The sequence below is a fragment of the Pseudophryne corroboree genome, chromosome 5 (genome assembly GCF_028390025.1).
Source record: "Pseudophryne corroboree isolate aPseCor3 chromosome 5, aPseCor3.hap2, whole genome shotgun sequence".
Taxonomy (NCBI): domain Eukaryota; kingdom Metazoa; phylum Chordata; class Amphibia; order Anura; family Myobatrachidae; genus Pseudophryne; species Pseudophryne corroboree.
Window position 1 is genome coordinate 845,286,288 of NC_086448.1, and position 26,134 is coordinate 845,312,421.

Below are 26,134 nucleotides of genomic sequence, written 5' to 3' on the forward strand. Positions count from 1 at the left end.
CATGAAAAAAAAGAAAAAACCTCCAAGAAAAACACATACAGACATACAGTAGGCACCCACGGGATGCGGTTACAATCCTGATGGTCGGGATACTGGCGCCGGAATCCCGACACATAACAGAATGCCGACACCGGAATCCCGAAAGGGGACAGGACACTGACACCACGTGACACTTACCTCCTCTTCATACATCTCCCCCCATTGTGCCTTATATCCAGCGCAGGGGAACATTCCCATCTCACTTTTATATCTGATTTACAGTATTTTTTTCCGGCATATAACAGCGACATAACGGGGAGAGTATGACACAGGGGTCTATATACTAAGCCTTGGAGAGTGGTAAAGTGGAGATAAAGTACCAACCAATCAGCTCCTAGCTGTCATTTTTCAAACCCAGGCTGTAACATGGCAGTTAGGAGCTGATTGGCTGCTACTTTATCTCTTTCCACTTTAGCTGGCGCCTGAATTCCCTCCTGGAAGTCTGGGTGCGCTCGGATCTCGGAGAACGCTCCAGTGTGTACATAAAATGTGCGGAGGACAGCGTTCCCGATGAGAGAGCCGTCCTTTGCATAGAAGGGTTTCTGGTTTAGGATCCGGGAGACGCTGAATGACGGATGCGCCATGGGGGTGATGGAAGGGTCCCAATTGGATTCCTCTCAGGGGGAGTCGCAAAAAGCAGGGCATAGGCTTCTATTGGGTAATACCACCCAAAGATGGCGTTACCCACTAGGACCCACTTGGTACATAAGGAAAATGCAGTAAAATCCATTTTCAGGGTTTTTATCAGGGCCGGATTAAGGGAGGGGCGATAGGGGCGGCCGTCCCGGGGCCCCCACAGAGGAGTCTCCCTCCAGCTCCTCCGTGCACAGATTGTGAGGGGAAATCCCCCGAAACAGTGTCTGTGTGCTCCAGCACTGTCCATGTGTGTTCACGTGCATACTGGGGGACCCCACAACCACCGTCGCCCTGGGCGCCCACCTGTCTTATTCCGGCCCTGGTTTTTATCTAATGTTAGGGTTTAGTACATCCCGCCCTTTGAAACCACTATTCCAGGTGATTCTGCTCCCTTTCTGCAGGACGATCAGTAATATCTGGCTGGTCGGATAGAAGGGAGATAGACGCGTTTCTACTGCCAGGGGTGACGCTATATTCCAGCTTGTTGTCGCAGTGACATTGCAGGGAGGAATAGTCGTGTCCCTATACAGACGTCTGTGCCAGACGGTGCAGAGATCACCGGCATCAGATAACAGCTCCGCGAGGATAAAACCTTATACTGGAGTTTATAAAAGGCCACGAATAGAAAAGGATATAATTACCCTGCACTGCGAGTCTTGCTGCGGTCTCTACAGTAACGGGGAACTAAAAGGGCATGGGGGGGGGACAAAATGAGATTTTGTTTTACTATAAATATATATATATGGGATCCGGTCTCTAGATTGACAAAATTTAGGTTGACAGTGTCTAGGTCGACAGTAAGTATGTCGACAGGGACTCTAGGTTGATATGTACTAGTTCAATATAAGGGAAAGGAGATGGAAAATCGACTGCACTAGTATTAGATCATAACGTGTGGTTATCATACTGCTGTTCGCACTCGTTACACCCAGTTATTAATAGGGACAATTTCCTGACAGCACTAAATTAATTTAGTAAAAGGTCATAGAACCTATTATTACTTCGTATAACATATTAGACCAGGCTTTCCCAACCGCGGTCCTCAAGGCACACCAACAGTGCAGGTTTTAGTGATATCCAGGCTGCAGCACAGATGGTTAAATCAAAATAAGTGAGCTACTAATTAAGTCACCTGTGCTGTAGCCTGGATATCACTAAAACCTGCACTGTTGGTGTGCCTTGAGGACCGCGGTTGGGAAAGCCTGTATTAGACATTGCACAACACATTGGAGTAAAAGAGTGTGGTTTTTAATATATATGCTACACTGTGTCTTGCACTTGTCCAGATTTATTTTAATATTTCACAGTTATTGGCTTTTTTCAATCTAATTGAATTAAAAGTTACATTTTAATTGAGTGTTTATTTAGCTTTAGTGCGCCACCCACAGTCCAATTCTTTCCCTTCCCTTCAAAACTGATCTAATTCTTATCTTATTCTAACCTACGAAGTGTTGTAATATATTTTATGAGTGCGGAATACCTTACATTCATGTGATATATTTCACCTACATTCTATAATGTGTTAGGAGGATAATTTATCCTGTGAACCTCCTATGCTACACTCCTATTGAGTACAAAAAAACGCTTTTCTATGGAATTGTCTCTTATTACAGAGAATCAATTCTCATTAATCGGATCTATCGTTTAATCCTTGGATCCAGGGTAATGTACCTAAGTATCACAAGTAATCTAGTAGGTTAATGATTTTATCCCACATATTATTGTTATGTAATGTTCCACTTTGTTGTAATCGAGGCAATATGGGGGGTCATTCCGAGTTGTTCGCTCGTTATTTTTTTCTCGCAACGGAGCGATTAGTCGCTAATGCGCATGCACAATGTCCGCAGTGCGACTGCGCCAAGTAAATTTGCTATGCTGTTAGGTATTTTACTCACGGCATTACGAGGTTTTTTCTTCGTTCTGGTGATCGTAATGTGATTGACAGGAAGTGGGTGTTTCTGGGCGGAAACTGGCCGTTTTATGGGTGTGTGCGAAAAAACGCTACCGTTTCTGGGAAAAACGCGGGAGTGGCTGGAGAAACGTAGGAGTGTCTGGGCGAACGCTGGGTGTGTTTGTGACGTCAAACCAGGAACGACAAGCACTGAACTGATCGCAGATGCCGAGTAAGTCTGAAGCTACTCAGAAACTGCTAAGAGGTGTGTAATCGCAATATTGAGAATATTTCGGTCGCAATTTTAATATGCTAAGATTCACTCCCAGTAGGCGGCGGCTTAGCGTGTGCAAAGCTGCTAAAAGCAGCTTGCGAGCGAACAACTCGGAATGACCCCCATTATCTTATCATGTGCTAATTCTTAATTTCTCTCTTTATTTGTTTTCATAGATTCTCTTTATCGGACCAACTGGTGAGTATTGAGTATTTAGGCTAATTTTGGGGGTAATTCCAATTTGATCGCAGCAGGAAATTTTTTAGTAGTTGGGCAAAACCATGCTGCACTGCAGGGGGAGGCAGATGTAACATGTGCAGAGAGAGTTAGATTTGGGTGTGGTGAGTTCAATCTGCAATCTAAATTGCAGTGTAAAAATAAAGCAGCCAGTATTTACCCTGCACAGAAACAAAATAACCCACCCAAATCTAACTCTCTCTGCACATGTTACATCTGCCTCCCCTGCAGTGCACATGGTTTTGCCCAACTGCTAACAAATTTCCTGCTGCAATCAACTTGGAATTACCCCCTTTATTAGGTCCGTATTTAGTCAAAAGAATTTAGCACTAATCAATTCATTAGTCACAAACTTTTGGATTTTCTTTTTTCTCTTATGATCCTTTATAATTCATGATCCTGACCTGTACTGGAGGTTATAAAACATAGATGGATAATATAGGATTGTGATCATTATCAGGTAAATGGCTACTATATATCCTGAATATCCAGTAATTACCAGAAACAAAAATAATTTATATAAGAAGTAGCGGGCAAATATGGAATCAACAGTTCCACCGTACACTGTTTAAACATGAATGGATATCATCCAAAATTACTGGATGTACTAGTTCAACATGACAAAAGGTCGACATGAGTTTTTCACATTTTGTTTCATGTTTTGAACATTTTCATACTTTACGATCCACGTGGACTACGATTGGGAACAGTAAACTGTGCTGAGAGCTGCGGCAGCGGAGCGAGGGGACGCGGTGCACTAATTGGGGTTACCGGTCACTGTACAAAGGAAACAACACCAAAAAAAATGTAAAAAACTCATGTCGACCTAGAGTCCCTGTTGACCTAGAAACCATGTCGATCTACTTACTGTTGACCAATAGTGGCCGACCTAGACACTGTCAACCTAAGTCTCTTCTATGTAACATACCACACCCATATATATATATATATATATATATATATACACGTGGAGGTGCAGCACTCAGGCGGTAGAAGAAGTGTCCTCAGGAACGCGCCGTTATAGGTGCGTCACCACTAGTGGATGGCGGCGCTGGGCCGCTCAGTACCCGCATACAATCACATGTATTTGCTGATCTGCTCTGGTCTTTATATCTGAACAGCCCGGGCCCATACTAACCTATAGGCACAGTGGGCCCTATGACTTTAGGGGCCTTTGAGCAGGGGCGGCTTGGTGCCCCCGGGTCTTCTTTGGGAGGTAGGTAGAGAATGCTATCCGGTCACCCTGATTGTGAATTACACAAAGACTGCAGCGTTCCCTACCTGCCCCCCATGCAGCCAGACAGTGAGAGGCGCTATCCACCAATCAGAGTGCAGCATTCTCTACCTGCCTCCCAGCCTGCAGCCAGACAGTGAGAGGAGCTACCCACCAATAAGAGTGCAGCATTCCCTACCTGCCTCCCAGCCTGCAGCCAGACAGTGAGAGGAGCTATCCACCAATCAGAGTGCAGCGTTCCCTACCTGCCTCCCAGCCTGCAGCCAGACAGTGAGAGGCGCTATTCACAAATCAGAGTGCAGCATTCTCTACCTGCCTCCCAGCCTGCAGCCAGACAGTGAGAGGCGCTATCCACCAATCAGAGTGCAGCATTCTCTACCTGCCTCCCAGCCTGCAGCCAGACAGTGAGAGGAGCTACCCACCAATAAGAGTGCAGCATTCCCTACCTGCCTCCCAGCCTGCAGCCAGACAGTGAGAGGAGCTATCCACCAATCAGAGTGCAGCGTTCCCTACCTGCCTCCCAGCCTGCAACCAGACAGTGAGAGGCGCTATTCACAAATCAGAGTGCAGCATTCTCTACCTGCCTCCCAGCCTGCAGCCAGACAGTGAGAGGCGCTATCCACCAATCAGAGTGCAGCATTCTCTACCTGCCTCTCAGTCTGCAGCCAGACAGTGAGAGGCGCTATCCACCAATCAGAGTGCAGCATTCTCTACCTGCCTCCCAGCCTGCAGCCAGACAGTGAGAGGAGCTATCCACCAATAAGAGTGCAGAGTTCCCTACCTGCCTCCCAGCCTGCAGGAAGACAGTGAGAGGAGCTATCCACCAATCAGAGTGCAGCGTTCCCTATCTACCCCCCATGCAGCCAGACAGTGAGAGGAGCTATCCACCAATTAGAGTGCAGCATTCCCTACCTGCCTCCCAGCCTGCAGCCAGACAGTGAGAGGAGCTATCCACCAATAAGAGTGCAGCATTCCCTACCTGCCTCCCAGCCTGCAGCCAGACAGTGAGAGGAGCTATCCACCAATCAGAGTGCAGCGTTCCCTACCTGCCTACCAGCCTGCAGCCAGACAGTGAGAGGCGCTATTCACAAATCAGAGTGCAGCATTCTCTACCTGCCTCCCAGCCTGCAGCCAGACAGTGAGAGGAGCTATCCACCAATCAGATTGCAGCATTCTCTACCTGCCTCCAAGCCTGCAGCCAGACAGTGAGAGGCGCTATCCACCAATCAGAGTGCAGCATTCTCTACCTGCCTCCCAGCCTGCAGCCAGACAGTGAGAGGAGCTATCCACCAATCAGAGTGCAGAGTTCCCTACCTGCCTCCCAGCCTGCAGTAAAAGACAGTGAGAGGAGCTATCCACCAATCAGAGTGCAGCGTTCCCTACCTACCCCCCATGCAGCCAGACAGTGAGAGGAGCTATCCACCAGAGTGCAGCATTCCCTACCTGCCTCCCAGCCTGCAGCCAGACAGTGAGAGGAGCTATCCACCAATAAGAGTGCAGCATTCCCTACCTGCCTCCCAGCCTGCAGCCAGACAGTGAGAGGAGCTATCCACCAATCAGAGTGCAGCGTTCCCTACCTGCCCCCCATGCAGCCAGACAGTGAGAGGCGCTATCCACCAATCAGAGTGCAGCATTCTCTACCTGCCTTCCAGCCTGCAGCCAGACAGTGAGAGGCGCTATCCACCAGAGTGCAGCGTTCTCTACCTGCCTCCCAGCCTGCAGCCAGACAGTGAGAGGCGCTATCCACCAGAGTGCAGCATTCTCTACCTGCCTCCCAACCTGCAGCCAGACAGTGAGAGGAGCTATCCACCAATCAGAGTGCAGCGTTCCCTACCTGCCTCCCAGCCTGCAGCCAGACAGTGAGAGGCGCTATCCACCAATCAGAGTGCAGCATTCTCTACCTGCCACCCCAGCCTGCAGCCAGACAGTGAGAGGAGCTATCCACCAATCAGAGTGCAGCGTTCCCTACCTGCCTCCCAGCCTGCAGCCAGACAGTGAGAGGCGCTATCCATCAGAGTGCAGCATTCTCTACCTGCCTCCCAGCCTGCAGCCAGACAGTGAGAGGCGCTATCCACCAGAGTGCAGCATTCTCTACCTGCCTCCCAGCCTGCAGCTAGACAGTGAGAGGAGCTATCCACCAATCAGAGTGCAGCGTTCCCTACCTGCCTCCCAGTCTGCAGCCAAACAGTGAGAGGAGCTATCCACCAATCAGAGTGCAGCGTTCCCTACCTGCCTCCCAGCAAGCAGCCAGACAGTGAGAGGAGCTATCCACCAATCAGAGTGCAGCGTTCCCTACCTGCCTCCCAGCCTGCAGCCAGACCGTGAATGGCTGTCAGCATGTTGATTGGTGGATGGCTGGAGCTATCCTCCAATCACAGTGCAGCGTTCCCTACCTGCCTCCCAGCCTGCAGCCAGACAGTGAGTGGCTGTCAGTGTGCTGATTGGTGGATGACTGGAGCTGATTGGTGGATGGCTGGAGCTGACTGGTGGATAACTGGAGCTGATTGGTGGATGGTTGGAGCTGACTGGTGGATGGCTGGGGCTGACTGGTGGATGGCTGGAGCTGATTGGTGGATGGCTGGAGCTGACTGGTGGATGGCTGGAGCTGACTGGTGGATGGATGGAGCTGACTGGTGGCTGGTGGATGGCTGAGCTGACTGGTGGATGGCTGGAGCTGACTGGTGGATGGCTGGAGCTGACTGGTGGATGGCTGGAGCTGACTGATGGATGGAGCTGACTGGTGGATGGCTGAGCTGACTGGTGGATGGCTGGAGCTGACTGGTGGATGGCTGGAGCTGACTGGTGGATGGCTGAAGCTGACTGGTGGATGGCTGGAGCTGACTGGTGGATGGCTGGAACTGACTGGTGGATGGATGGAGCTGACTGGTGGCTGGTGGATGGCTGAGCTGACTGGTGGATGGCTGGAGCGGACTGGTGGATGGCTGGGGCTGACTGGTGGATGGCTGGAGCTGATTGGTGGATGGCTGGAGCTGACTGGTGGATGGCTGGAGCTGACTGGTGGATGGATGGAGCTGACTGGTGGCTGGTGGATGGCTGAGCTGACTGGTGGATGGCTGGAGCTGACTGGTGGATGGCTGGAGCTGACTGGTGGATGGCTGGAGCTGACTGGTGGATGGCTGGAGCTGACTGATGGATGGAGCTGACTGGTGGATGGCTGAGCTGACTGGTGGATGGCTGGAGCTGACTGGTGGATGGCTGGAGCTGACTGGTGGATGGCTGAAGCTGACTGGTGGATGGCTGGAGCTGACTGGTGGATGGCTGGAGCTGACTGGTGGATGGCTGGAGCTGACTGGTGGCTGGTGGATGGCTGAGCTGACTGGTGGATGGCTGGAGCTGACTGGTGGATGGCTGGAGCTGACTGATGGATGGAGCTGACTGGTGGATGGCTGAGCTGACTGGTGGATGGCTGAGCTGACTGGTGGATGGCTGGAGCTGACTGGTGGATGGCTGGAGCTGACTGGTGGATGGCTGGAGCTGACTGGTGGATGGCTGGAGCTGACTGGTGGATGGCTGAAGCTGACTGGTGGATGGCTGGAGCTGACTGGTGGATGGCTGGAGCTGATTGGTGGATGGAGCTGACTGGTGGATGGCTGGAGCTGATTGGTGGATGGATGGAGCTGACTGGTGGATGGCTGGAGCTGATTGGTGGATGGCTGGAGCTGACTGGTGGATGGCTGGAGCTGACTGGTGGATTGCTGGAGCTGACTGGTGGATGGCTGGGGCTGACTGGTGGATGGCTGGAGCTGACTGGTGGATTGCTGGAGCTGACTGGTGGATTGCTGGAGCTGACTGGTGGATTGCTGGAGCTATCAGAGTGCTGACAGCCAGTCACTGTATGGAAGCATGTGGAGGGACTGTATGAGGGGTAAGTTATGATGGGTGTAGTATGGTATGCCGGCGCTCGGGCTTCCGGCGACCAGCATACCGGCGCCGGGAGGCCGACCGCCGGCATACCGACAGTGTGGCGAGCACAAAGGAGCCCCTTGCGGGCTCGCTGCGCTCGCCACGCTACGGGCACGGTGGCGCGCTACGCGCGCCACACTATTTTATTCTCCCTCCAGGGGGGTCATGGACCCCCACGAGGGAGAATAGTTGTCGGTATGCCGGGTGTCGGGATTCCGGCGCCGGTATACTGTGCGCCGGGATCCCGACATTCGGCATACAGAAGACCACCCAATATGATGTTTTCTGTATTCCCCTGAATGGGTGGGCAGGGAGCCAGTGCCTTGCTTTGCCCAGGGCCTACGATGCAGTTACGGTGGCCCTGGAGCAGACTAGCACACAGTGTGTGTAATTGTGTGTCTTTATTGTGGCGGTAACCTAGCACACAGTGTGTGTAATTGTGTGTCTTTATTGTGGCTGTAACCTAGCATACAGTGTGTGTAATTGTGTGTCTTTATTGTGGCGGTAACCTAGCACAGTGTGTGTAATTGTGTGTCTTTATTGTGGCGGTAACCTAGCACTCAGTGTGTGTAATTGTGTGTCTTTATTGTGGCGGTAACCTAGCACTCAGTGTGTGTAATTGTGTGTCTTTATTGTGGCGGTAACCTAGCACTCAGTGTGTGTAATTGTGTGTCTTTATTGTGGCGGTAACCTAGCACTCAGTGTGTGTAATTGTGTGTCTTTATTGTGGCGGTAACCTAGCACACAGTGTGTTTAATTGTGTGTCTTTATTGTGGCGGTAACCTAGCACTCAGTGTGTGTAATTGTGTGTCTTTATTGTGGCGGTAACCTAGCACTCAGTGTGTGTAATTGTGTGTCTTTATTGTGGCTGTAACCTAGCACAGTGTGTGTAATTGTGTGTCTTTATTGTGGCGGTAACCTAGCACTCAGTGTGTGTAATTGTGTGTCTTTATTGTGGCGGTAACCTAGCACTCAGTGTGTGTAATTGTGTGTCTTTATTGTGGCGGTAACCTAGCACTCAGTGTGTGTAATTGTGTGTCTTTATTGTGGCGGTAACCTAGCACAGTGTGTGTAATTGTGTGTCTTTATTGTGGCTGTATAAAAGTGCATTTTCCTGTGATAAGAAGAATGGCCTCGGCCATGAAACCCCCCCTACAGCTGAGGCGGCTACAATGTACATCAGGCTTAGTAACACTTTCTCAGCTGTTACAGCAAATGATGGACGTGGTGCAGAATTACCGCACAGCACCAGCTGGGGGCAGTAGTGTACATACTGTGACATGGGCCGAGCGTACGTCTTATCCGGTTATATCACTGATGCCCCGGGATATGGCAGATCATGAACTAAAGATATCAAGCGGTCATGTGAGTATGGGTGGTGAAGTAACTGGGCAGCCTGTGGCACTCCAGCTGACGTGGTACTACACATCCCAGCATGCCCTGACACAGTTTCTATTTGCCGCCACTTCAAAACTGGTGGCAAATAGAAATTAAACAATGACAGCAAACCTGACCAAAGAGAAGCTCCGCACGGGTCACTATGATCCGTGCAGGCACCATGAGGGGCAACTGTAAGGAAAAAGTTCAAATTACCAAAAATAAAATAAAATAAATTGGGTAGAGCCCCCCCCCCCCCCCCCAAACCTAAAACTATAACCAGCATCAGAGCTCTCGGCCTGGGTATGGGGCAATAGGGAGAAAAAGCGGTGACACACAGACCAGCACAGCTCAGCCCGGGGGTACTCCTCACACCAATGGTAAATGTGTAAAAAATAAAAATAAATTGCGGAGCAATAAGTGCCCGCATGCCCAGGCATTAAGGGCCCACTGGCACCTGTAGTCCGCCTGTAAAGAAAACATTACAATAAGTATGGGACTCACACACCAAAGGGGGTAATCCATTATTTTAAATTAAAAAACAATTCTTGCTCACCAGACAGACCCTTGAATCATGTAGTATCCCGAGCCCCGGGGACAGCACGGTACAGTGCAGGGTGGAATGACAGGTTGTTCCCATGGGTAAAGCTGCGGATCCTACTCTTACCTCCAGTTGTTGGTCCAATGTGGTAAAGTGTTAGAAAGTTGGGTTTTCTGACGTTTTTCCGTAGGTTCTGACTAGTAAACGGTCAGTTTGCAAATTCAATGGAATAACGACCAAAAACCCAAAAGCGGCCTTTAGTAAATTTACCCCAGAGTCTCATGGTGGGGACCGGAAAAGATGCTCTACCTAACTCACCATCAAAGGATGGCAAGATCTAAAGCAATCAAATCCGATAATTAAATTCCTTTTCTGTGCGAGATACATTTAAAAAATTTTATTTCCGGGAACACAGATGGTAATTTTTAAAGAAATCTTTATGTGAAAATTTTCTGTGTCGGGTATCTAATGGGGCATGGTATGATATGTTGACACTGATGAAATGATGACACATGTCAACATATAGTCCCTGGTAGCCCAGTGGTGACTTACCTTCTCCTGGCGGCTGCAGCAGCTCCAGCGCAGCTTCCAGGTCCCAGAGGTCATGTGACCATCACTTCCGGGTCACACCTCCGATCCCCGTTCCAGTAAGTAGTGCTTAACTTTAATCCCTGCCCCTAACCCTCCATCTAGTGGGTAATCCTAACCCCCTTCCTCCCTCAGCCTAACCCTCCACACAGCCTAACCCTACCCCCCAGCCTAACTCTCCACACAGCCTAACCCTACCCCACAGCCTAACCCCCCCTCCTCCCTCAGCCTACCCCCCCAACCTAACCCTCCACCCCCCAGCCTAACCCTACCCACCCCCAGTCTAACCCTCCTCCCCCCAGCCTAACCCTACCTCCCTCAACATAACCCTAGTCTTCCCCAGAGCAAAAACCGAATGCTCCCCTCCCATCCTCAGCCTACGCCCCCCCACTCACAGCCTAACCCTCCTCCCCCAAGCCTAACCCTAACCATCCACAGAGCCTAACCCTACCTCCCTCAACATAACCCTAATCATCCCGAGAGCATAAACCGAACGCTCCCCTACCATCCTCAGCCTACCCCCCCACCCACAGCCTAGCCCTACCTCCCCACAGTCTGACCCTAAACCCCCTCCCCCTACAGCCTAACCCTCCCTCCCTCAACATAACCCTAATCCTCCCTAGAGCATAAATCTAACACTCAGGCTAACTCCCCTCCCCCTCATAACCTACATTCTAACTCTACCCCCCACAGTCTAACCCTTAACTCCCTCCCCCTTACAGCCTAACCCTCCCTCCCTCACCTTATGTCTGTGACGTCATACAATATAGCAGCCACACTACTTTATGAAGTAATACAACAGTGGGAGGGGACAATCAATGATCTGCCAATCAAAAGCAGTTACGCCGCTGATCATCATTTCCTTTTTTTTCCAGCACTTGCCCAATCGACCTCAATGATGACGGCACATCATATTCTCTGGATAACGCTCCATATTCTCTTACCTACCTTTGCTAACATACATTCAAGCTATAGAGGTCGTCACAAGGCTTCGGTCTTCTCAGATCTCACCCCCAGTGAGATGAGGTCTGTACAAGCCTTTCTTATGGAACAGGATAACCTTAAGTTGGCTCCCGCAGATGACAAATTTGGCAAAAACATCATATTTATGATGGAGCATAACGTACCTAAAAAGGCTCAAGTTCTTAACTTTCTGGATAAAACTGGCCCAAAACCAGAACGGGAGGCCAGAGTTATTATCTACTTTGCAGATCAACCCAATCCCAACATCACTGAATACATTGTAGGACCTCTACCACGCCCATATTATTATAGGCCACATTTCAAGGGAAATAGGACACTAAGGTTTGAATCAAGGCCAACAACAAGAAGTGAGTATGGAAATATTCACCTGAAGCTACTGCAGGTCATGACAAAGGTCAACCACATCCTACTGGAGACATCAGGGTTTTCTTTCTTCAACTGCTCAAATCGCTGCTTAACCTACACTGATATTGGACCACGTGGCTTAAAGTCAGGAGAGCGTAGGACATGGTTAATGTTTTTCCGATTTGTAGAAGGGTACTTTCTCCATCCTGTTGGTTTCGAGCTCCTGCTTAACCATCGCTCTCTCAGCCCAAAGGATTGGAAAGTAGAGAAGCTCTGGTACAATGGACAATACTTTGACAGCACAGAAGACCTTGTTAGGAAGTATGAGAAGAATGAGTTGACCAAGCTGCATTTACCGGAGTTTAACGAGAAAGACCCTTATTCAACATTCATTCCACGTGGAGCGTTTAAGACAAGGACAGATATACATGGACCTAAGATATGTGAGCCCCAAGGAAAACGCTACAAGGTCCTGGGGAACTATGTGGAATATGCAGGATGGAACTTTGCTTATCGCATTAGTGCTTCCACAAGCTTGCAGATCTATGACATACAATATAACGATGAGCGGGTGGCCTATGAGGTGAGCATCCAGGAAGCTATTGCTTTTTATAGTGGGGTTACTCCAGCTGCCATGCAGTCTAAAGCTATGGACTCTGGGTGGGGCATGGGATCGGTTAATCATGAGTTGGCCAAAGGTATTGACTGTCCTGAAGTGGCCACTTACAAGGATATATACCATTTTTATGACACAGACCAGCCAGTCCACCTTAAAAATGCTTTATGTATCTTTGAGCTGCCCACTGGCATGGCCTTGCGCCGACACTTCAACAGCGACTACAGTGGTGGCTACAACTTCTTTGCTGGAGTGGAGAATCATGTGCTGGTGGTGAGGGCCACGTCCACCGTCTACAACTATGACTACATCTGGGACTTTCTCTTCTACCAGAATGGGGTGATAGAGGTGAAAGTCCATGCTACTGGGTACATCCAAGCCAGCTTCTTCACCCCTGATGGCCTCAACTATGGCAGCAAGGTCTACAACCACGTCCTGGGGAACCTGCACACCCACCTGGTACACTACAAAGTTGACCTGGACGTGGCAGGTGAGCTTAGCGTGACCTCCTACATTTCGCCATTGGTGACTATTGCAGTAATTACAATAAGGGCCCATCTGGATCCAGCGCAGAATTACGGGCGAACTGGGATGAATAGAGCAAGTTTATAAGTAGAGAAAATAGTCTACAGACAGATCAGAAGTAACAAGTATCTGTGTTATTTCAGCCTGCATAACATTTACTATAATTCACACCCTAAAACCCTACCTACATATAAGGCATTGATATAATATTGTATACTTTGCAATGTCGCTAGGCCTAGCTTACAGATAGCTTCTTTATATGTACATTCAGGTACAGAAAACAGCTTTGAAACCATTACCCTGAAATACGAGAACATCTCAAACCCCTGGAGTCCGGGTCACTTTATTGTCCAGTCCCGTATGGAACGGACCACGAGGAAGAGTGAAATGCAGGCCTGCTTCAGATTCGGCTCACCCCTGCCCAGGTACTTGATGTTCCGGAACCCCAACAAAAAGAATAAATGGGGACATGACAGGAGCTACAGAATTCAGTACAACTCTCACGCCCACAGCGTGCTGCCGCGGGGATGGAACGAGGAGAAAGGAATCTCGTGGTCCAGGTAATTATAGTGTAATAATGAGCCATCATGTCTCAGGGAAGGGCCGGTAATCTGATGTAGGAAATCCTTGTTTAGTGAGAAAGCGTCACCTGTCCTTCAGTGGGTATAAGGGGTTCCTCTTTGTAGGTGTGCTAAGGTCTCGGACGTGCGTAGGACTCAAGACTAAACGCAAATCATTTGCAGCAAATTGCGCATGCGTGCACAACTTAACAGGCTCAGATTGCGGCCAGTTCTCTCTGTGAAATGGGAGCGTTGTGGGTGAATAACCAGAGTTCTGTACTATTCTGAGGCCTACATATGATGAACGGAAGCCTGGTTTCTGGATGACACAACATGGAGCCAATAGTTATGATGGTGGGTGCTGCCACTATACTCTTGCAGCTGGATATGGCATTAGCGAGGAGTGGGCAATTCTGGCTGCCATGGCCACTCGCACTTCTGGCTGTTAGACCCAGTATCTCTACTCAATATTTAACCTCCTAAATTTTGCTCTTCTGGAATATCAGAGCAAACTACAAATATCCGTTGTGTGCTCTTTAATACTATTTCAACAATCCCATTCTTACTGTAGCTCCTCCCTGGCTCTAGGGCTCTGCGGCTGATCTAAGTTAGATGTTGGGAGCAGATTACTTATGTTTGGGCGTCCGTCTTTGCCCACAGGTACAGCCTGGCGGTGACACGGCACAGGGACTCAGAGATGACCAGCAGTAGCCCATACAACCAGAATGACCCGTGGGAGCCAGCAGTCAAGTTTGAGAAATTCATTCGAAACAATGAAGAGATCGTGAATCAGGTCAGAATGTTGCTCATTACACTTTATACCTGTAGCCAACCTCACTAATCAATTTTACAAAGAGTCTGTCCATAGCTCGGAGTAGAGACAACTGTGTCCTAAACTTAATGATGAAGCCAAAGTTATTGCACACTCACTTAGACCACTGCCAATGGTAGTCACCCAGACTAAATGTGAGAGTGACCCGGCTACGCCTACAGTATACACCAGACGATTCCCACCATTGTGTAGACATAGAACGGTAAGTATATTATGTCCATATCAAGCACATAAGGTAGACCTCAGCAAGTTCATGTCCATACTGACCAGGTTTTTAGAAAGTTGCAATAACTGAGAAACCAGGAGACATTTCAGGTGTACTGTACCAAAAACAAATGATGACTTTTGGCTCCTGTAATACTACAATATAAAATGAACACAAACTAAAACTAATGTAACTTGCAATGATTTTCTTTGGCCAGGACCTTGTTGCCTGGGTGACTGTAGGGTTCCTGCACATCCCCCACGCTGAGGACATCCCCAATACTTCCACTCCTGGAAACGCAGTGGGCTTCTACCTCCGCCCTTTCAACTTCTTTAATGAGGACCCATCCGTGGCCAGCAGGAGCACCGTCATTGTGAGACCTACAGACGCGACCTTCACTAAAGTGAACATTGAACGCTGGACCCCGGAAGTCATTGGTCGATGTGTGTCGGACAAACCCTTTTACTACAATGGAACTTACTTCTCTGACTGAGCTCACTGTAACACACCTGGCACTGACCAAATCGGCCTCATTGTCCTGCAGTGGCAATCTATCAGCTGTCTGGTACCTCTATGTGATAGACCTCTGGGTTGGTAACGTGTTGCTTATCTTTTATCTGTCACTCACAATGTCGGGAAGTAAATGCCCTAAGTGTTGCATATATCTAATTATTAAGCATTTTAGCCATTTAGATCGCCACACCTGGAAATAACCGTGTTCATCCAGTCTTTATGACTTGCTGTATGGCGCTGCCAGACAAGGCCAACTGGTGAGTTAGAGCCATGAAGAAGGACTATGAATCTAACAGCAATTTCATTACCTTCCCTTTCTCCGCACCACAGCCATTTTACATGTCTCTTTATGGCATGGTATAGAATCCAGCGCAGCCTACCGCCGAGGACCGCCAGGAAGAGAGCGCTGGTCATACGTGAACCGTGTACCAGGTCTTCACATGTAACATTCCACGCTGGCTATCAGACTACTGCATGTGTAACACGGCATGTTTAAATGATGACAAAACACGCGTCTTATATCCTAATATTTGGTTTATTATAATTCTCATTCATTTAAATAAGGTAATTTGTTTATTTTTTTTACATATTCCTAGAAAACCTCTACATTCTGCATTCAGACACATGCTGAGGAAGAGTTGTGCATAGTATTGAATGTCATATGCCCAAACACCAATAAAAAGCCCCCCTCCCACCCCGACAGAATGACAGGCATGAGGAGGAAGCACTATGTGCACGTCCGACCATTCTGGATGGACCCAGGATAAGAGCTGGGATAACACAGGGAGTGGTGGGTAAGGATTGCTTTTTGCAGTAGAGCTGGGAGCTTTTCTTTGGACTATAAACTAGTGAAGGCTTCCTATCGTGCTCCTGTTAGGTGTGTGATGTCGCTGATGTATAATCTAATTGGTGGAAGTATTTCCAATATTTCCGATGGTTAATCTTTTATATTTGTAACCTGCGGATCATTACCTGCAGTGTGTTACTGATGGAGATGAAAAGTGTCCCAGTCACTTCTACACACCGACTTCACTTATAAAACGCACCAGCTGTGCACGGCAAAACGCGTTGGTTTTTCATTGCTGCGCCTAGATTCCCAGTCCGCGCACAATTTGCCCAAACAGTGTTCATTCTCCTAGGACCTAGTGATATCGCTGAGGTATGAGGCACATAATGATGTCACTACATCCCAGGCCTGGCTCAGCCCACCAGCACTGTATGTAGGTGACAGGTACTATAAGTGGGAGTCATGCAGCGTTTTACCCACTACAGACCGCTTTCTAGTAAGGGAAGGATGAGCGGAAAGGCTGAGAGGACGGGTCACAGTCATTTAGCAAAGGCCTTACTAGAGCAAAGTGTTGTGCGATTAACTCTATTAACACAAATAACGCTTCCACCGCCTGCTGCTGCGTTTCTACAGATCTAGACAAACACAGGACGCAGGACGGAGTTTTGTGGCATCTCTACAATAAAGAGAAGACGTGAAGCTACGCATGGAAGGGGCCACCAAGTGTTATGTACATTCATGAGCAGATTTCAGGCACAATTACCCCCAAGCGTTTGAAAACTTGGTGCAACTCAGTTAATAACAGCAGCCTCGGCTTTCCTATGTACAGAAACAAATAAATAAATACTATTATCTTCCTCAGTGAGTTCCACAATTATATCAGCACACACTAGAATGGGAAGCTGGAGAACAAGGGTCCCACGAGCTTCATAAATGGATAGATTGTGTGATTAATGTACATTTAGCAGTACGTACAGTATGTAAACCTACTAACACAAGAAAACAGAGAACATAGGTAAAACACGGGCACGGTAATGGGTACAACCAGAGAGGCATAAGGGAAATTTCATGGTACGGATGTTGTTGGTCTCTGCGAGAGCCATGGGCAAATCTACCAGAAACATTGTAACGACCAATAGTAGTTGCACGTTATTACTCAGCAATAAAATGCCCACATTTCACATTCAAGTGTCTCTGTTTCTACCCAGGACAGGTCCATGGATTGTAAATCATCATAGACACAATACAGAACAGAAACGATACAGGTTAGACGATACCGGAATAAAAGTCTGTGTAAAACACAGGAACGGCAATGGGCACCACTCGCGCACCTATGTCACAGTGGTAAGGACACCTGTAACTGGTGACAACAAATCAGTGTAATTACTGTATCAGCCAGAAATAACACATCTAATCTGTAGGATTCCCTGGTAACTCTGAACAGACCAGCTGCCGCGTCATCAGTTTAATGACAGAACATTTGTTTCCAAGGAATAAAAGCACGGTAAAGGGCGCCTATATCTGCGGCACCAGGACAGGAGTGAGGAGGCAACACAGTGACTGGCAGAGATATTGTGAGAACATGAGAACTGGGGAGGGCAGGGGCAGTCTCATGTGTACTGTGTACAGTAAGGAAATGTTTGCACTATTGTGAACACATGCAGACCAGGACACAGTTGAATGTGCGCCGTATTATTTGTGTAGGGTCATGGGCAGGTGCAAATAGTGTATGATGATGTCACCAGCAGACTGCTTGTGAATGGCTATTTATCTGTCGCTCTGACATAGTTTTTTTTAAGGAGCATGGTTATTGCAAATGTTTTGGTGAATGAAACTGTGCCCGGCTCCACATCATACAAGTAATCTGTATCGCTCTGTAATTTCTCTCCTACATCTCCTGTGTCACCAGAACCTCAGTGACCTATCCTGTGTCACAACCTCAGTGACCTATCCCGTGTCACCACAACCTCAATGACCTATCCTGTGTCACCACAACCTCAGTGACCTATCCTGTCAGCACAACCTCAGTGACCTATCCTGTGTCACCACAACCTCAGTGACCTATCCTGTGTCAGCACAACCTCAGTGACCTATCCTGTGTCAGCACAACCTCAGGGACCTATCCCGTGTCCCCACAACCTCAGGGACCTATCCCGTGTCACCACAACCTCATGGACCAATCCCGTGTCACAACAACCTCAGGGATCTATCCCATGTGACCACGACCTCAGTGACCTATCCCGTGTCACCACAACCTCAGTGACCTATACCGTGTCACCACAACCTCAGTGACCTATCCCGGGTCACCATAACCTCAGTGCCCTATTCCGTGTCACCACAACCTCAGGGACCTATCCCGTGTCACCGCAACCTCATTGACCTATTCCATGTCACCACAACCTCAGTGACCTATCCTGTGTCACCACAACCTCATTTACCTATCCTGTGTCACCACAACCTCATTGACCTATCCCTTATCACCACAACCTCATTGACCTATCTGTGTCACCACAACCTCAGGGACCTATCCCATGTCACAACAACCTCAGGGACCTATCCCATGTCACAACAACCTCAGGTACCTATCCCATGTCACCACAACCTCAGTGACCTATCCCATGTCACCACAACCTCAGGTACCTATCCCGTGTCACCACAACCTCAGTGACCTATCCCGTGTCACCACAACCTCAGTGACCTATCCCGTGTCACCACAACCTCAGTGACCTATCCCATGTCACCACAACCTCAGTGACCTATCCCGTGTCACCACAACCTCAGTGACCTATCCCGTGTCTCCACAACCTCAGGGACCTATCCCATGTCCCCACAACCTCAGAGACCTATCCCGTGTCACCACAACCTCATGGACCAATCCCGTGTCACAACAACCTCAGGGATCTATCCCATGTGACCACGACCTCAGTGACCTATCCCGTGTCACCACAACCTCAGTGACCTATCCCGGGTCACCATAACCTCAGTGCCCTATTCCGTGTCACCACAACCTCAGGGACCTATCCCGTGTCACCGCAACCTTATTGACCTATTCCGTGTCACCACAACCTCAGTGACCTATCCTGTGTCACCACAACCTCATTTACCTATTCCGTGTCACCACAACCTCATTGACCTATCCCTTGTCACCACAACCTCATTGACCTGTGTCACAACCTCAGGGACCTATCCCATGTCACAACAACCTCAGGGACCTATCCCATGTCACAACAACCTCAGGTACCTATCCCATGTCACCACAACCTCAGTGACCTATCCCATGTCACCACAACCTCAGGTACCTATCCCGTGTCACCACAACCTTAGGGACCTATCCCGTGTCACCACAACCTCAGTGACCTATCCCGTGTCACCACAACCTCAGTGACCTATCCCGTGTCACCACAACCTCAGTGACCTATCCCGTGCCACCACAACCTCAGTGACCTATCCCGTGCCACCACAACCTCAGGGACCTATCCCATGTCACCACAACCTCAGGGACCTATCCCATGTCACCATGACCTCAGGGACCTATCCCATGTCACCATGACCTCAGGGACCTATCCCGTGTGATCACAACCTCAGTGACCTGCAATGTCTGTAAAAAGGTGTGACAGGTCTATGGGTAAGGAGGAGGATCCCTACAGGTGGGACAGGTGTGTGAGTAAGGAGGAGGATCCCTACAGGAGGGACAGGTGTGTGAGTAAGGAGGAGGATCTCTACAGGTGGGACAGGTGTGTGAGTAGGGAGGATCCCTACAGGTGGGACAGGTGTGTGAGTAGGGAGGATCCCTACAGGTGGGACAGGTGTGTGAGTAAGGAGGATCCCTACAGGTGGGACATGTGTGCGAGTAGGGAGGATCCCTACAGGTGGGACAGGTGTGTGAGTAGGGAGGATCCCTACAGGTGGGACAGTTGTGTGAGTAGGGAGGATCCCTACAGGTGGGACAGGTGTGTGAGTAAGGAGGAGGATCCCTACAGGTGGGACAGGTGTGTGAGTACGGAGGAGGATCTCTACAGGTGGGACAGGTCTATGAGTAAGGAGGAGGATCCCTACAGGTGGGACAGGTGTGTGAGTAGGGAGGATCCCTACAGGTGTGTGAGTAGGGAGGATCCCTACAGGTGGGACAGGTTTATGAGTAAGGAGGAGGATCCCTACAGGTGGGACAGGTCTGTGAGTAAGGAGGAGGATCTCTACAGGTGGGACAGGTGTGTGAGTAAGGAGGATCCCTACAGGTGGGACAGGTGTGTGAGTAAGGAGGAGGATCCCTACAGGTGAGACAGGTGTGTGAGTAGGGAGGAAGATCCCTACAGGTGGGACAGGTCTATGAGTAAGGAGGAGGATCCCTACAGGTGAGACAGGTGTGTGAGTAGGGAGGAGGATCTCTACAGGTGGGAAAGGTCTATGAGTAAGGAGGAGGATCCCTACAGGTGGGACAGGTGTGTGAGTAGGGAGGATCCCTACAGGTGGGACAGGTGTGTGAGTAGGGAGGAGGATCCCTACAGGTGGGACATGTGTGTGAGTAAGGAGGATCCCTACAGGTGGGACAGGTGTGTGAGTAAGGAGGAGGATCCCTACAGGTGGGACAGGTGTGTGAGTAGGGAGGATCCCTACAGGTGGCACAGGTGTGTGAGTAAGGAGGATCCCTACAGGTGGGACAGGTGTGTGAGTAAGGAGGAGGATCCCTACAGGTGGGACAGGTGTGTGAGTAGGGAGGAGGATCCCTACAGGTGGGACAGGTGTGTGAGTAGGGAGGATCCCTACAGGTGGGACAAGTCTGTGAGTAAGGAGGAGAATCCCTACAGGTGAGATAGGTGTGCGAGTAGGGAGGAAGATCCCTACAGGTGGGACAGGTCTATGAGTAAGGAGGAGGATCCCTACAGGTGGGACAGGTGTGTGAGTAGGGAGGATCCCTATAGGTGGGACAGGTGTGTGAGTAGGGAGGATCCCTACAGGTGGGACAGGTGTGTGAGTAAGGAGGATCCCTACAGGTGGGACAGGTGTGTGAGTAAGGAGGAGGATCCCTACAGGTGGGACAGGTGTGTGAGTAGGGAAGAAGATCCCTACAGGTGGGACAGGTCTATGAGTAAGGAGGAGGATCCCTACAGGTGGGACAGGTGTGTGAGTAGGGAGGATCCCTACAGGTGGGACAGGTGTGTGAGTAGGGAGGAGGATCTCTACAGGTGGGACAGGTCTATGAGTAAGGAGGAGGATCCCTACAGGTGGGACAGGTGTGTGAGTAGGGAGGATCCCTACAGGAGGGACAGGTGTGAGTAGGGAGGAGGATCCCTACAGGTGGGACAGGTGTGTGAGTAGGGAGGATCCCTACAGGAGGGACAGGTGTGTGAGTAGGGAGGAGGATCCCTACAGGTGGGACAGGTGTGTGAGTAAGGAGGAGGATCCCTACAGGTGGGACAGGTGTGTGAGTAGGGAGGATCCCTACAGGTGGGAGAGGTGTGTGAGTAAGGAGGATCCCTACAGGTGGGACAGGTGTGTGAGTAGGGAGGATCCCTACAGGTGGGAGAGGTGTGTGAGTAAGGAGGATCCCTACAGGTGGGACAGGTGTGTGAGTAGGGAGGATCCCTACAGGTGGGAGAGGTGTGTGAGTAAGGAGGTGGATCCCTACAGGTGGGACAGGTGTGTGAGTAGGGAGGATCCCTACAGGTGGGACAGGTGTGTGAGTAGGGAGGATCCCTACAGGTGGGACAGGTGTGTGAGTAGGGAGGATCCCTACAGGTGGGACAGGTGTGTGAGTAGGGAGGATCCCTGCAGGTGGGACAGGTGTGTGAGTAGGGAGGATCCCTACAGGTGGGACAGGTGTGTGAGTAGGGAGGATCCCTACAGGTGGGACAGGTGTGTGAGTAGGGAGGATCCCTACAGGTGGGACAGGTGTGTGAGTAAGGAGGATCCCTACAGGTGGGACAGGTGTGTGAGTAGGGAGGAACCCTACAGGTGGGACAGGTGTGTGAGTAAGGAGGATCCCTGCAGGTGAGACAGGTGTGTGAGTAAGGAGGAGGATCCCTACAGGTGGGACAGGTGTGTGAGCAGGGATGATCCCTACAGGTGGGACAGGTGTGTGAGTAGGGAGGATCCCTACAGGTGGGACAGGTCTGTGAGTAAGGAGGAGGATCCCTACAGGTGAGACAGGTGTGTGAGTAAGGAGGAAGATCCCTACAGGTGGGACAGGTCTATGAGTAAGGAGGAAGATCCCTACAGGTGGGACAGGTGTGTGAGTAGGGAGGATCCCTACAGGTGGGACAGGTGTGTGAGTAGGGAGGATCCCTACAGGTGGGGCAGTTGTGTGAGTAGGGAGGATCCCTACAGGTGGGACAGGTGTGTGAGTAGGGAGGAGGATCCCTACAGGTGGGACAGGTCTATGAGTAGGAGGAGGATTCCTACAGGTGGGACAGGTCTGTGAGTAAGCAGGTGGATCTCTACAGGTGGGACTGGTGTGTGAGTAAGGAGGATCCCTACAGGTGGGACAGGTGTGTGAGTAAGGAGGAGGATCCCTACAGGTGAGACAGGTCTGTGAGTAAGGAGGAGGATCCCTACAGGTGGGACAGGTGTGTGAGTAGGGAGGATCCCTACAGGTGGGACAGGTCTGTGAGTAGGTAGGATCCCTGCAGGTGGGACAGGTCTATGAGTAAGGAGGAGGATCCCTACAGGTGAGACAGGTCTGTGAGTAAGGAGGAGGATCCCTACAGGTGGGACAGGTCTATGAGTAGGTAGGATCCCTGCAGGTGGGACAGGTCTATGAGTAAGGAGGAGGATCCCTACAGGTGGGACAGGTGTGTGAGTAAGGAGGATCCCTACAGGTGGGACAGGTGTGTGAGTAAGGAGGAGGATCCCTACAGGTGGGACAGGTCTATGAGTAAGGAGGAGGATCCCTACAGGTGGGACAGGTGTGTGAGTAAGGAGGAGGGTCCCTACAGGTGGGACAGGTGTGTGAGTAACGAGGATCCCTACAGGTGGGACAGGTGTGTGAGTAGGGAGGATCCCTACAGGTGGGACAGGTCTGTGAGTAGGGAGGAGGATCCCTACAGGTGGGACAGGTGTGTGAGTAGGGAGGATCCCTACAGGTGGGACAGGTGTGTGAGTAAGGAGGATCCCTACAGGTGGGACAGGTGTGTGAGTAGGGAGGATCCCTACAGGTGGGACAGGTGTGTGAGTAAGGAGGATCCCTACAGGTGGGACAGGTCTATGAGTAGGGAGGAGGATCCCTACAGGTGGGACAGGTCTATGAGTAGGGAGGAGGATCCCTACAGGTGGGACAGGTGTGTGAGTAAGGAGGATCCCTACAGGTGGGACAGGTGTGTGAGTAGGGAGGATCCCTACAGGTGGGACAGGTGTGTGAGTAAGGAGGAGGATCCCTACAGGTGGGACAGGTGTGTGAGTAAGGAGGAGGATCCCTACAGGTGAGACAGGTGTGTGAGTAGGGAGGAAGATCCCTACAGGTGGGACAGGTGTGTGAGTAAGGAGGAGGATCCCTACAGGTGGGACAGGTCTATGAGTAAGGAGGAGGATCCCTACAGGTGGGACAGGTGTGTGAGTAGGGAGGATCCCTACAGGTGGGACAGGTCTGTGAGTAAGGAGGAGGATCCCTACAGGTGGGACAGGTGTGTGAGTAGGGAGGATCCCTACAGGTGGGACAGGTGTGTGAGTAGGGAGGATCCCTACAGGTGGGACAGGTGTGTGAGTAGGGAGGATCCCTACAGGTGGGACAGGTCTGTGAGTAAGGAGGAGGATCCCTACAGGTGGGACAGGTGTGTGAGTAAGGAGGATCCCTACAGGTGGGACAGGTGTGTGAGTAAGGAGGAGGATCCCTACAGGTGGGACAGGTCTATGAGTAAGGAGGAGGATCCCTACAGGTGGGACAGGTGTGTGAGTAAGGAGGAGGGTCCCTACAGGTGGGACAGGTGTGTGAGTAACGAGGATCCCTACAGGTGGGACAGGTGTGTGAGTAGGGAGGATCCCTACAGGTGGGACAGGTCTGTGAGTAGGGAGGAGGATCCCTACAGGTGGGACAGGTGTGTGAGTAGGGAGGATCCCTACAGGTGGGACAGGTGTGTGAGTAAGGAGGATCCCTACAGGTGGGACAGGTGTGTGAGTAGGGAGGATCCCTACAGGTGGGACAGGTGTGTGAGTAAGGAGGATCACTACAGGTGGGACAGGTCTATGAGTAGGGAGGAGGATCCCTACAGGTGGGACAGGTCTATGAGTAGGGAGGAGGATCCCTACAGGTGGGACAGGTGTGTGAGTAAGGAGGATCCCTACAGGTGGGACAGGTGTGTGAGTAGGGAGGATCCCTACAGGTGGGACAGGTGTGTGAGTAAGGAGGAGGATCCCTACAGGTGGGACAGGTGTGTGAGTAAGGAGGAGGATCCCTACAGGTGAGACAGGTGTGTGAGTAGGGAGGAAGATCCCTACAGGTGGGACAGGTGTGTGAGTAAGGAGGAGGATCCCTACAGGTGGGACAGGTCTATGAGTAAGGAGGAGGATCCCTACAGGTGGGACAGGTGTGTGAGTAGGGAGGATCCCTACAGGTGGGACAGGTCTGTGAGTAAGGAGGAGGATCCCTACAGGTGGGACAGGTGTGTGAGTAGGGAGGATCCCTACAGGTGGGACAGGTGTGTGAGTAGGGAGGATCCCTACAGGTGGGACAGGTGTGTGAGTAGGGAGGATCCCTACAGGTGGGACAGGTGTGTGAGTAGGGAGGATCCCTACAGGTGGGACAGGTGTGTGAGTAGGGAGGATCCCTGCAGGTGGGACAGGTGTGTGAGTAGGGAGGATCCCTACAGGTGGGACAGGTGTGTGAGTAGGGAGGATCCCTACAGGTGGGACAGGTGTGTGAGTAGGGAGGATCCCTACAGGTGGGACAGGTGTGTGAGTAAGGAGGATCCCTACAGGTGGGACAGGTGTGTGAGTAGGGAGGAACCCTACAGGTGGGACAGGTGTGTGAGTAAGGAGGATCCCTGCAGGTGAGACAGGTGTGTGAGTAAGGAGGAGGATCCCTACAGGTGGGACAGGTGTGTGAGCAGGGATGATCCCTACAGGTGGGACAGGTGTGTGAGTAGGGAGGATCCCTACAGGTGGGACAGGTCTGTGAGTAAGGAGGAGGATCCCTACAGGTGAGACAGGTGTGTGAGTAAGGAGGAAGATCCCTACAGGTGGGACAGGTCTATGAGTAAGGAGGAAGATCCCTACAGGTGGGACAGGTGTGTGAGTAGGGAGGATCCCTACAGGTGGGACAGGTGTGTGAGTAGGGAGGATCCCTACAGGTGGGGCAGTTGTGTGAGTAGGGAGGATCCCTACAGGTGGGACAGGTGTGTGAGTAGGGAGGAGGATCCCTACAGGTGGGACAGGTCTATGAGTAGGAGGAGGATTCCTACAGGTGGGACAGGTCTGTGAGTAAGCAGGTGGATCTCTACAGGTGGGACTGGTGTGTGAGTAAGGAGGATCCCTACAGGTGCGACAGGTGTGTGAGTAAGGAGGAGGATCCCTACAGGTGAGACAGGTCTGTGAGTAAGGAGGAGGATCCCTACAGGTGGGACAGGTGTGTGAGTAGGGAGGATCCCTACAGGTGGGACAGGTCTGTGAGTAGGTAGGATCCCTGCTGGTGGGACAGGTCTATGAGTAAGGAGGAGGATCCCTACAGGTGAGACAGGTCTGTGAGTAAGGAGGAGGATCCCTACAGGTGGGACAGGTCTATGAGTAGGGAGGATCCCTGCAGGTGGGACAGGTCTATGAGTAAGGAGGAGGATCCCTACAGGTGGGACAGGTGTGTGAGTAAGGAGGATCCCTACAGGTGGGACAGGTGTGTGAGTAAGGAGGAGGATCCCTACAGGTGGGACAGGTCTATGAGTAAGGAGGAGGATCCCTACAGGTGGGACAGGTGTGTGAGTAAGGAGGAGGGTCCCTACAGGTGGGACAGGTGTGTGAGTAACGAGGATCCCTACAGGTGGGACAGGTGTGTGAGTAGGGAGGATCCCTACAGGTGGGACAGGTCTGTGAGTAGGGAGGAGGATC

At 50.8% G+C, this 26,134-nt stretch overlaps 1 protein-coding gene across 3 annotated transcripts in view; it reads left to right on the forward strand.

Moving 5' to 3' along the window:
• Nucleotides 1–15,884, forward strand: part of LOC134928681 (amiloride-sensitive amine oxidase [copper-containing]-like) — a 26,989-nt gene extending 11,105 nt beyond the window's left edge. The window contains exons 2-6 of one of the 3 annotated variants that reach the window (XM_063924669.1): nt 3,017–3,038; nt 11,617–13,176; nt 13,483–13,771; nt 14,432–14,564; nt 15,026–15,884. In XM_063924669.1, the coding sequence (XP_063780739.1) occupies nt 11,637–13,176; nt 13,483–13,771; nt 14,432–14,564; nt 15,026–15,301 (2,238 nt within the window). In that variant the 5' untranslated portion in view covers nt 3,017–3,038; nt 11,617–11,636 and the 3' untranslated portion in view covers nt 15,302–15,884. Of the gene's footprint in view, nt 1–3,016; nt 3,039–9,461; nt 9,601–11,616; nt 13,177–13,482; nt 13,772–14,431; nt 14,565–15,025 lie in introns of those variants that run through there. The other 2 variants (XM_063924671.1, XM_063924670.1) reach the window with 2 other exon arrangements.
• Nucleotides 15,885–26,134: the final 10,250 nt, after the last annotated feature.